Here is a 12,484-nt window from a genome sequence, read left to right on the forward strand (position 1 = left end):
CATCTTTTCTCATGCCTTTGATGAAACCATTAACAACATCCATATGAGTAATATTATTAGTAAAATAAATTCCAAACATGTTCCAAATTTCCTTAGCAAAGAGACAACTGAAGAAAATATGCATAGTATTTTCTGGGACCTTGCAAAGAGTGCACATGGGGCTGTCATTTTGTGAGTGCTTAATGGGAAATCTTTGTAACATGAACAACCATTTAAAATATTTCTGTTTAGGCGGGATGATAGAGTGCCAATGAAAAGTAAAGAGTTTTTGCTAGTCCTCATTATTATATTGTAATTTCCAAGTGGAATTAAGATATGAAATAACATCATAATTGGAGAGTAAAGAATCATAAATCAACTTGGCATTAATCTTGGACAATGTGGGTCCATTCATCCATGTGTAGGAGGAGAATTTTTCCTCCCTCAATACACATGACCTGGATAAATCCACATAGCCACAAGAAGTCTTAAGCATAACATAGGTCCTCCAACTGAATGGGGGGATTAGAAACCTCTATTGGGGGCCATCCCAATAAATAAGAGAAATCAAGTATTAATACCTTTAAGAGCCCAACTCTTTCCTAAACAACCTTGGATGAGAGCCAAGGGTCTATGCTTATGCATAAGATTCCACCAATTGGATTTTTCACTAGCAATAGTGTTTTCTTTATCTATGATCCCATTGTTCGCAATCAGGTGTCTAGTGTACTCCCAGGCTTTCCATATAGTTTTGAAAACAGGGGACCCTGCTGGGGAAATAGGGAACTTGCCAGCAACCAAGTCAACAAGGGGGAGTTGCTTCCAACTCTTATCCTGCTTAGGAACGGCCAGACTGATTTTTTTTTTGACAAGGATTTTCAGAGCTCATCACCCTCTAACGCTTGAAATATCCATTTGGTTGCTAGTGAGATACCTTGGACTTTCAAGTCTTTCAAGCCTAGACCTCCCAATTTCTTCTCCAAGTAGCACCGGCTCCACTTTACTGACTGCCACTTTCTATTTCCTCTGCCATCAGACCAGAGGAGTTGTCTGATGCTTTTTTGTATCTTGTTAATCTAATAATTGCAAAACATCCACATTGAGGAGTAGTACAAAGTGTAGGAAGATAGGATCTTTTGGCACACTTGGATCCTACCTACTAGGGAGAGGTATATGTTATTCCATTTGTTAAGTGTACTTTCCAGTTTTGACTTGATCCACAACCACATGTCTCTCAAACATGGATTAATAGCAAAAGAGATCCCCAAGTATCTGACTTGCTTAGAAGGGCCACCCCATTAAAAGTCATATTTGGATAGCCAATGGGGGGGGGATCATCCCAACCCAACAATGTGGATTTAGGGGCAGAGATTTTGGCTCCATAGGCATCACAAAAGATCTTTAATTTTCACATCGGGGAGGTGAATTTCTCTTCCTCTAGTTGAAGAAAAAAGCCGGTGTCATCCGCAAATTGTACATTCACCAAGTCCATATTGTTGGGAAGGGTGATACCCTTCACTTTGGGGGAGGAAGAAGTATCTATGAAGAGATAAAACATCGCATTTGCAGAAATTAAAAATAGGGTAGGGGCAAGGGGGCAGCCTTGCCTATTGGATCTACTAAGGGAGATAGTCTGAGAATGAGAGCCATTGATTTCCACTTGTGTTGAGGAATATTGGAGCAAGACTGCAACCATTTGACAGAATTTGTTAGGGAGGCCAAAGGCCTTAAGCATCATCAGCAGAAAAATCCACTCCACATGGTCATAAGCTTTCTCAAAATAAATGAGGACATAGCAACTTTCTGATTGGTGACTTTGGCCTAGTTCATAGCTTCCCAACTGGTGATCTGTTTTTCAAGAATGTATCTCCCTTTAATGAAACCAATCTGAGTGTTACTAACAAGATTGGGAAGGATCCCTTCAATTCGGAGGGCCAACATCTTGGCTAGGATTTTATATGAGACACTAAGGAGAGTGATAGGTCACCAGTTCTTAATGAGGGACTTATTACTTTAGGGATCAGTTTGATGACACCCGTGTTGATCTCAACACCTAAGGATCCAATCATCATAGCCTCATGATGGACTTGAAGTAAATCTTCTAATATCCACTTTATGTTAACCTTATAGAAATCTGCAGGAAGCCCATCTGGTCTTGGGGCTCTGTCATTGCCAAGACATCTAATGGCCTTTTGGATCTCTTCTATGGTGAAGGGTTTATCAAGCATGTTTGCCTCAATGTCAAAAAAAATTTTGGGGATGAGATTTTTGCTTTGATCAAGAGATGCTTTGTTTAGAGTGGAATCACACTCAAAGGTAAACAACTTTTCATAGTACAGATGGAATGCCTTCTTGATATCCTCAATCAGTTAACTCTAAACCATCATCCCAAATTTTATAAATCCTCTCCTTATATTCCTTCTACCTGAGCATGTTGAAAAAGAACTTGGAACCCTTATCTCCGAATTGCAACCAATTAATTTTCGCTTTGATCCTGGCCCCTTGTGCTTTCTTATGCTAGATGTTTCTGATTTTGTCCCAGGTATGAGAGATAGTAGAGGAGAGGTCAATATTGTGAGGATCTTGTTGAATGATAACTTCTTGGGAGAGAAGTTGATCTGTGAGCTCCCTCTCTTCTCTTCTTCCATCTTTAGCAAATTTGGTGCCCAAAGTTTGGCACAATGACCTCCAACATCCCACATTTATATTCCATTTGCGAATAGCAAAGGGTTCTTGACAATTTCACTTATTGATTTGTCTAACAATTTACAATGCATACAGAACATCTTGGTTTTCTAGTAATCTTGTATTGAGCAAAAAGTTGTTAGGCCTTCTGGTTTGGGGAACCAAATCAGAATTGACAAAGATGTGTACCATAATGGGGTGGTGATCAAAGAGGGTGTATGGGATTACCCTAACCGCATCGCCCAAGAGATCTTGTTTGAAAATGCAGGCACTAGAGTTCGCATAGAACCGGTCAAGTCTAGAGTAAATCCTCTTGTTGCCTTGTTGAGCATTGCACCATGTGAGCCAAATATCAGCATATTCTCTTTTCCTACCCTCAAGAGGATAAAAAAGATGGAGCATTGACTTCATCCTATCCCAAAATAGTTTATCACCACTCTTCCATTCCATGTTCAACCCACCACACTTGTCATCTACATTCTCCACCATGTTAAAGTCCCCTTCAAAGATCCAGTGAATGTTTGGGAGACCAATCATCCATTTCCCTTATTTAATTCTATCTCCGTAGTCATTGGGTGCGTATATAGAGTAGATACCAAATCTGACACCATCGACATCTAGAACAACCCAAGCAGCCCTATTACAAGGGGAGAAACCATTTTCACTAATTTTGGATGACCATTTTTTGCAAATCATGACAACTGCCCCACCTCTACCTTTATCATGATTGGTGGTAAAGAGGACTGCCTCCTTCCATGTGAATTTGAGGTTATCTTCCAGGAGGAATTTGGCAGCCTTAACTTCTTGTAGGAGGAGACAGTCCAGATTCCTATGTTGGTTGAGGAATCTTCTAATAATGTGCTTTCTATCTGGGGACTCTAATCCCCTAATGTTCCAAGAAATGATGTTCAAATTCATCAGAACCTTTAAACGGAATTGTCTTCGGTAGTCTTGAAGCTACTGAAGCATTTAGGAACTTCATTTATGTTATTCTTCCTTTTGGGGAGGGATGAAACTTTTTTTTTTCCCTAACGGCCTCCTTCTCTTCCTTTTCACCTTAGTGAAGGGTTTCTCACCATCTGTGTTTGGAATGTCATCGTCTTCAGTATCCAAGAATTTAGAAGAACATGGTTGGTCAAGGATGTCCTCAATGCTGGATAGATCACCTGACAAGGACCCCTGATCCCCATCAAAGTCCTCAAACAAGGCGTTGGACCTGATTTGGTCATATTTTTTGGAAGGTTGGTCTTGGGAGGTGACCACCACCTAATTCCAAACAATAGGATTAGCTTTAATAACTTCAATGCTAACAACATCTCAATCACAAATAATGGGATGAGAATCAAACAAAGGAGTTTGGATTTCATTAATCTGATTAATCTTATCATCATGAGCAATTATACCAGCCTTTTGGGCTCTATCATTAACAACAACAACAACAACAGGGCATATATTTCCATTATTGATGACAGAATCATCATCCATTCTATCGATGGAATTAGATCTTCTCTCAATATTTTTAATCATAGATCTAACAATCAAATTATTGTCTCTTGTTCTCCTTCATCTAGGCCAGAGGGATCTCAATGGCCAAATGTCATGGAGGGTCTACATTGAACCTCCCGAAATTCACATTGTTATCGAAAGTAGGAGGCGGATCGGGAGGCTTGGTGATGGCCTCTGAGACAACTTCCTTAAGAACATTATGTTTCTCAACAATCGGGGTTTGATCAATCTTAGGATTCGAGGGGGATTCTTAGTAGAAGCCCCCTCTGCTACATTCTTAGCATTAGGGTTAAGTCTGCGCTTGGCGAGAATAGAGAAATTCTTCCGCACATGACCTTCGTGGCGACAAAGGAAGCAAGCGTTAATGCCACCAAGGACCTCAATTGAGCACAAAATAGGGTCGTTATCCACCGAAATCTCGATGGAATTAGGAATATCCTTGCCTGGGTCCAAGGTAATGAGAACTTGAGCATCAAGATGTGGAACTAGAGAGGAGGAATGATCGATTTTTATGATCCTACCCACTGGTTCAAGAAGTTGCAGGATGAATTTCCAGAACAAAGGGGGAAGGTGCTTAACAATAATCCATCTGAAACAAGAGAGCGCCAAGAATTCATCATTAACCACCTCATGAGAACATTTAATGGCTCTAAAAGTGCATTTACCAATTAACCAAAATTGTTTATTAACAGCTTGCTCTTGAGATTTGGCATCTCTAAAAAAAAAAAAATCACAAATAAACCTTTTTGCATATGAAAAATGCAAACCAAGTTTTTTAATCCAAATATTCTTTAGCCATTCATCCATAAATTTAAGACGGTTCTTTTCATTGTTTATAGCTTCCATCATCACAGAATTAGGACTAATAGAGAGGGTAGAAACAGAGGGGGTAGGATCCTTACCTTTTTCTCCCTCGACTCCATTGATACCTGACAGAATTGAGGAAACCCTAGCGTCGAACTTAGCAGCAGAGGAAATCGGAACGGTATCCAGGTCGATAAGGGCTGACTTGAATGATTTAATGGGGGTCGTGCCCTCGGCAGGAGGCGCCTAGTCCATCCGGTACTTCCGTCATGAATGTCCAAACGTGCGAGCGTTCACATATGCAGAGCCTAAACGACAAAAAGATCGAACAACATGAAAAAAAAACGGAACAAAATAAATGCTCTGGACAAGGTAAGGAGAGAGAACTTACTTACGTGGAGGACGATGCCTGCACTCCTCCACGTCAGAAGCCGAGACCCCTAAAGTCCACGCTCGAAGACCAGCACACACGGAGTTGCAGAGCTTTCTTCCCGTTATCAACAATCTATGCTCTTTATATAATATTCATAAATTTTTATACATAAATATATGAATCCATTTTGATCAACGTTTGATTATTTTAAGATTTACATATAAACTGTTTACTTATTAAATTTGGTTATTCGCATTCAACCTGAACAAGTAATCCTCCTTGCCGACCAAAACCTAACAAAGGTGAAAAAGATGAAGTCGTCAGCCCTTACGCCATAATAAAACGCTTTCACCGTCTGAATGACACGTTTGAGGTAGAGATCTGCTTCTGTAAGCTCCAAATGTTAAAAAGTTTGCAATTTCTCTTTGAATTGAAATAAACAACTTCTTCAGAGATTGAATGAAACGTGCTGGACAAAAATTAATAATCGACCATTCATTGGAGGAAGCCGAACTATGGGCGCTTCTAGGATTTTAAATTAGACAGCAAAAATTGGGTGAAAGTCATTTCCCTTTGTTCTCGAATTAAAATCGGTCATTTGTTGGCGTAATCGAAATAAAGACCGACTTGAGATGGATTTTATTCTGGACTGGAATATTTGGATATGAAAGCCGTTTTCTATGAGCTCTCGGCTATAAATTAGGGTCAAGGGGCAGCAGCATTCAGAATATTATAAATGATCTGATCGGCTTTGCATTGCAATTTATCAATAATGACTCTTTGGAGTTACATGAGAATGTTTAGTTTGTTTGTATTGTTGTGGGTGGTAAATTTGGGAGGCAGAGATGCGGTTTTGGCATACTCATCACAAAATGCAACTGCACTAGCGCTCACTTTATGTCTGAGTGGAAACGGCATCGAAAACGTGACGTTCAAAAGCTCTTCTTCATCAGCCAACTACTACTCGCTCCTCGAATTCTCTCTCCAGAATCTGCGCTATGCGGAAGAAAGCGTTTCCATACCATACGCTTTAATTGTCCCGGAGAGCAGAGACCAACTTCACAAGTCAGTGCAGTGCTCCATACAACACGGCTGGCAGATCGTGATGCGCAGTGGAGGGCACAGCTATGAGGGTCTTTCCTCCACTTCTCAGGCTCCCAATTTCGTCATCATCGATGTCATGAAATTGGAAAGAGTTGAGGTGGATATGAAATCCAAGACTGCTTGGGTGGAATCCGGTGTAACTTTCGGCCAACTCTACTCCGCCATTGCAAACAAGACTTCGCTCTACGGTTTCCCTGCGGGAGTCTGCCCGACAGTAGGCGTGGGCGGGTCTTTGAGTGGAGGTGGGCTTGGGTTGCTCGCAAGGAAATATGGCGTCTCTGCAGACCACGTTACAAATGCTCTCCTTGTGGACGCCAATGGCAAATTGGTAGACAGAAAGGGGATGGGAGAAGACGTTTTCTGGGCTATCCGAGGAGGAGGTGGAGGGAGCTGGGGCGTGGTTGTGGCGTGGCAGATAAGGCTTGTCAAAGTGCCTCCCAAAATCACTGTGTTCAACTTCAACAGAACGGGAAGCGATAACGTGACAGAGCTTGTACAACGATGGCAAACTGTTGCACCGTTTGCTCCGGAGAATCTGTTTATCCGTGTCTTCGTCTTCGGCGGCAGTCCTGTTAACCTTACCTTTAATGGGATGTATTTGGGTCCTCAACATCAATTTCTCAAACTTGTGAATGAGATCTTTCCTGAGATGGGTCTTGTCGCAGCCGATTGTAACGAAACAGACTGGATCGGCTCTGTAATCTACACCGCCGTGGCCAACGGATATTCTGCCGATCTCCGCAACAGATATTTTGCCACCAAAAGGTACTTCAAGAATAAGTCCGATTATGTAACAAACCCTATCTCCGCATCAGGTCTTCAAGGAGCATGGAAGATCATGGAACAGAAGCCCGACAGCAGTATCATATTGTCTCCCTTCGGAGGCATAATGAATAGGATACCCTCCACTCGGCTTCCCTTCGCCCATCGATCAGGGTATTTATATGAAATTCAGTATATACTCAACTGGGAGGAAGGTAAAGAAGATGCAGAATCTCTGGCTTGGATGCGAATGTTTTACGAATACATGACTCCTTACGTATCCAAATCTCCTAGAGCTGCTTACGTCAACTACTTAGACCTTGACTTGGGTCATGCATCTGCTAATGGAACCTCCACCGTAGAACAGGCAAAGTCGTGGGGGGAAAAGTATTTTGGTGAGAATTTCGTCAGGCTGGTGCATGTGAAGACTAAATTCGATCCCAACAATATTTACAGGAATGCTCAGAGCATTCCCCCACTCAGTCACAGCTGATTCTATCTACTTAGTTTTCCTTATTCATTTCCGTGGAAGCTAGAAACTCTACTGCTTAAGAATAAAATTCATTAACAAACCGACAATTCTCTATTCTAGTAGGAATAGTGAAAGTGCTCTACGATCATCATATAATGTAATATTTGACCGGAAATAAATTTCTCTTAATTCTTGATTTGCATTTAACTACAGTTTGACAGAACCCTACGGTGGAATAATTTAATAAGTTTGATTTAAAATATAAACATTCATACATTGTTTGTTGGTATTGGATTTGATTATTCATAAAATTTAGTTCAAGAAATTTTTATTTTTTTTTCTCTAATTCATATGCATTCTAAGCTAACCTTCACATTTTTAGAATAGAATGCCAAAGTGAACTGATAGGAAATGTATTTCACATTTGTCTTAGATTGCTTTACTTATATATCAAGACTATTTTGTACTTGGCTACGTGGGACCATATTGTCATTTAAATAAATAAATTAAAAAAAATTGTAGAATATTAATTAAAAATAAACAAATTAAAGTTTATAAAATAATGTATTTTCATTTAAGTTATAATTATAATAATTATTTTCTACAAAAACATAAAAGAAAGTTTAAAATGTACAAGAAGCATGGCATATATGGAAAACTTGAGACAAGTGTGTGAGTATGTTCGATGTGCCTATGAGGTGAGACAACAAAACTACTAAGTGAACTTAAGCTAGTGTGAACAGGTTTATTGGTAACTAGGTAAGTTGAAACTAGTTAAATTCTAGTTGGTTTCACACTAAGACCTCTCCTTAAGTGATACTTAGGTAGATAGTAATTGAAAGCAAGTCTTAGAAACATGTTCTAATCAAGTGCTCATGTAAAAAAAGAAAAAGAGAAAACCTTGTGGTGAAAACTCATCTCAAAAAAGGGATCTAACTAAAAATGAAGGGCTCAAGATACCCCAAGGAGAACTTCTTCACTCCAGCCATATCCCACAAATCAAGATATAGAGGTGATGCTAAAGGTTTAGTAAATATGTCTACAACCTAATCTTGAGTCAACAAATAATTGAATAAAAATTTGGTTATCACATCAAAGAATAGTAAGGTGATTAGGTAGTATAATAAAGTCTACAATATGTTGTTGAAGCCATAAAACCTTATGGATAGCAAGAAATAAACCTCAATGCTTATCGTTAATGGATGATACTATAATATCAATATGCTTCTTTAAAGAAAGTGAAACTAGACTAGAACAAAGGAAAGGTATAAGGTGTCTAGGGTTGAGGTGTAGCATTTAGGGTATTTAGTTAACAATTGAGGGTATTAGTATAGAGTTTAGTGTTTGTAATTGAGGGTAAAGGGCTTATAGGTGAGGCTCTCTCTCTCTCTCTCTCTCTCTCTCTCTCTCTCTCTCTCTCTCTCTCTCTCTCTCTCTCTCTCTCTCTCTCTCTCTGTGTGTGTGTGTGTGTGTGTGTGTGTGTGTGTGTGTGTGTGTGTGTGTTAAGGGTTAAAAAATATCAATAAAGGTTATTTGGCACTCACCAAATTTAATTAGCTCCAAATAACCTGCACTAAAAATGGTAAAAAGAGGCATGTGATCCATCATTCGAGCCCAAATGCTCTACTTTTCTCTAGTTCTTGTGCATTATACAACAAAGAAATTCTTTCATGGTGTTGACATCTTGCACAAACTAATTTTCTATATTGCAACACCTTTCCACCACCTTTTTGTTCATTTGACAACATAGAAGATGAAAAAGTTGATGTTTTTATAGGAAATTTGATTATATGAGGTAATATTTTCATGTTTCTAGAATTCAAATGTTTATTATGATTTTTTTGGTTTAAGTTTGGGAATATGAAATCATTATTTTCAATAAATTAACTATTCCAATTAGATTTACATAGAATTCAAAATTGAATTGAAAGGAAGTTACGTAAAAATTCAAAATATTTTAGGATTTTGAAACAAAAAATGAAAAAACATAACATAATTTGTAAATTGTAATATCAAATTTTTAATTTTAAGGTGCACTCTATTTATATTTATATGTTTTGTTCTTTTCATCTTGTCATATAATTCAATTGCAATCCTTTTAATTTGATTATTTTCTTTTGTATTTGTTTACTCGGCTTTATGATTATGTTAGCATGTTCCTAGTTAATATTTCATTGATATGTGTACACCTTAAGTGGTCCATGTCAATACAAGTGAACATGTGTTGCAAATTGCTATCTCACATTCTTAAATTGGCTCATGTTGTACACCTAATAACCTATATAACCGTCCTTGATTCTTATAGGCATAGCAAATCAAATATTACTAACTTTTAATGATAATAAAATGGAATATCAATATTACTTAAATTTGGTCAACCTTGCTTAAATTATCAATGTCATAAGTGCATAGTAACAAGTCCTTAAAAATTGATTCAATTTTAAGCTATGATTATCACAGATTCATTATGATAGTCCCCAATATGATTTTGCTACATTCATTAGAACTTTCCTAGTGAATCTATGATTATTATAACTTCATTAAGGCAATCCCAATGAATGTAGGACATTCATAGCTTCATTTGAATTTTCCTAATGGATATATGATTATCATAGGTTCATTAAGATAATCCAAATGAATCTATGATTTTCCTCCATTTATTAAGACTAGCCTAATGAAGCTATGACTATCATAACTTCATTAGGGTAGTCACAATTAATGTAGGATAGGCATAGCTTCATTGGGACTTCCATAATGAAGATATGACTATCATAGTCTTATTAAGATATTCCCAATGAATCAATGAATATCCTACATTCATTAGGACTACCCTAATGAATCTATTACTATCATCACTTCATTATGGCAGTCCTAAAAAACCTAGGATAGTCGTAGCTTCATTGGGATTTCCCAATGAATTTATGATCGCCATAACTTTATTAGGGTAGTACCAATGAAGTTATGACTATCTTTAATTCATTGTGACTTCCCTAATGAATTTATGATAGTCCTAAAAATTATATGACTATCCTAAAGAGCCTATATGACTGCCCTATTGAAGTTCTAAACTAATATCTATGTCTTACCTGTGCATACATGTAGAATTCATCATCATGTCGAGGAAACAACCAAAGACTCTAAAACTAGATGAGTGTAAAACCCATAATACAAAGAAAAGACAAAGAATGAGTCAACTTTGTTAAGGAACAGAATTTAAAACCATACAAAAAGACATGCCTATTCAAGAGGAACATAAAGAATCCATACAATATAGGAGAAATGTGGAATTGCCAATGTAAAGTAAACATATTCAAAACCTTCATGCAATGAGACAATTACATCTTGAAGTAGGGGGAACATCATTTGCCACAAGTCAAGTTGAAAGAACACCATCTACAACATATAATATTGAATGTACGTGAACATTCACATCTCAAGTTGGAGACACTCCATCTTCCACATATCAAATTGGAGGTACGTCAACTTTCTCATCTTAATTTCAAGGTGCATCATCATTTTCATCTATGGTTGAAGGTACACAATCTATCCCTAATGTAGTTGATGTTCCTAATGTTGAGGCAGCTCTACCTTTGAGAATATTTCCCATATTTTTGACATAGCAAGACTACATATTTAATTAATATTGATGCTAAAGTTTTGAAACCAATAGTTGATAAGATTCCAAATCATGCTTGTGAAAAATATGCTAAGGGGATATGGAGATTATTTTTTGAGATTTTAAATGGGACAAGATATCAACTATTTGTTGAAATGGTGAAAAAACTAAAGTTTGGTCCCATCATGAAGATTTTTGGACTAATAACATTATATGATTCAAGTGAGAAATCTATTGTAAAGAATATAATGAGTGCATATGAGAGTGTGGGTTCTACCTCATGTGCATAAGATACTAATGTCGCAAGAGGTGCCATTACATCAACAATAGTAGGCAATCAATCCAAGAAAGTTGACCTCATTAGAAAGATAAGTAAATCATTGAAAAATAAGTAGAAAGTCTCTAAAGAGGGGGGAAGGAATCAAAAAGTGGAAGATCTAAATAATAATGAATTATGGTCATTCTCTAGTTGACTACCACAAAAAGATAAAGTGATTTTTGAATCCTTGCGACCCCTAATTGAAGAATTTTGGAAGAATAATACAAGGGTATCTCCTAATAAAAAAGATGGTGTAAAGAGGTTTGGTATTCAAATATATGACCACATCTAAAGCATATTCTGGATATGATCCAAACATATTTTTTTACCAAATTTGTAGATCATATGTATTCTCAAATTAAAATTAGTCAAAGATTTTTTGTAATGGTAAATCTTTTTTATGACAAAATAAATCACACAGACACTTATTTTTATCATAGTATATATTGAATTTTTTAATAATTATGACATTTATTGACATATATGTGTATATTTATATACTAACAATGGTTTTCGGGAATGTAACATAAAGGCTCCACCTAGATCTTCAAGGGATTTCATATCTAGCATTTTATGTGAAGGAGTTTATGGTCGACTATTTTACAAGAACCTATGCTTGGATGACACATGTGTTCATTGTGGTAGCTTGAAACATTTGTCAATTTGTGAATATATGGAGAGTTCAAAAGAAATGGGAAACAAACTAGTGGAATTTGGAAAATATAAAACAATGCCCTACAATCTAAAAGATGGCAAAGAAGCAAAAATGTGTGAATTGGTTGGTGAAAAGATTTCAATGTATCAATTTATGGGCATTTTTCGTGAGAATATAGTGCATGAGTATGTAAGTAATACCCATTGAGC

The 12,484-nt window shown here is 37.3% G+C and overlaps 1 protein-coding gene across 1 annotated transcript; it reads left to right on the top strand.

The window, feature by feature from the left end:
• The first annotated feature begins 6,101 nt into the window (after nt 1-6,101).
• LOC131054128 (berberine bridge enzyme-like D-1) lies at nt 6,102-7,857 on the top strand. Its single transcript, XM_057988589.2, has one exon. The coding sequence runs from the start codon at nt 6,120-6,122 to the stop codon at nt 7,704-7,706; it is 1,587 nt and encodes a 528-aa protein (XP_057844572.2). The 5' UTR covers nt 6,102-6,119; the 3' UTR covers nt 7,707-7,857.
• The last annotated feature ends 4,627 nt before the right edge of the window (nt 7,858-12,484 follow it).

The sequence above is a fragment of the Cryptomeria japonica genome, chromosome 2, assembly GCF_030272615.1.
Source record: "Cryptomeria japonica chromosome 2, Sugi_1.0, whole genome shotgun sequence".
NCBI lineage: Eukaryota > Viridiplantae > Streptophyta > Pinopsida > Cupressales > Cupressaceae > Cryptomeria > Cryptomeria japonica.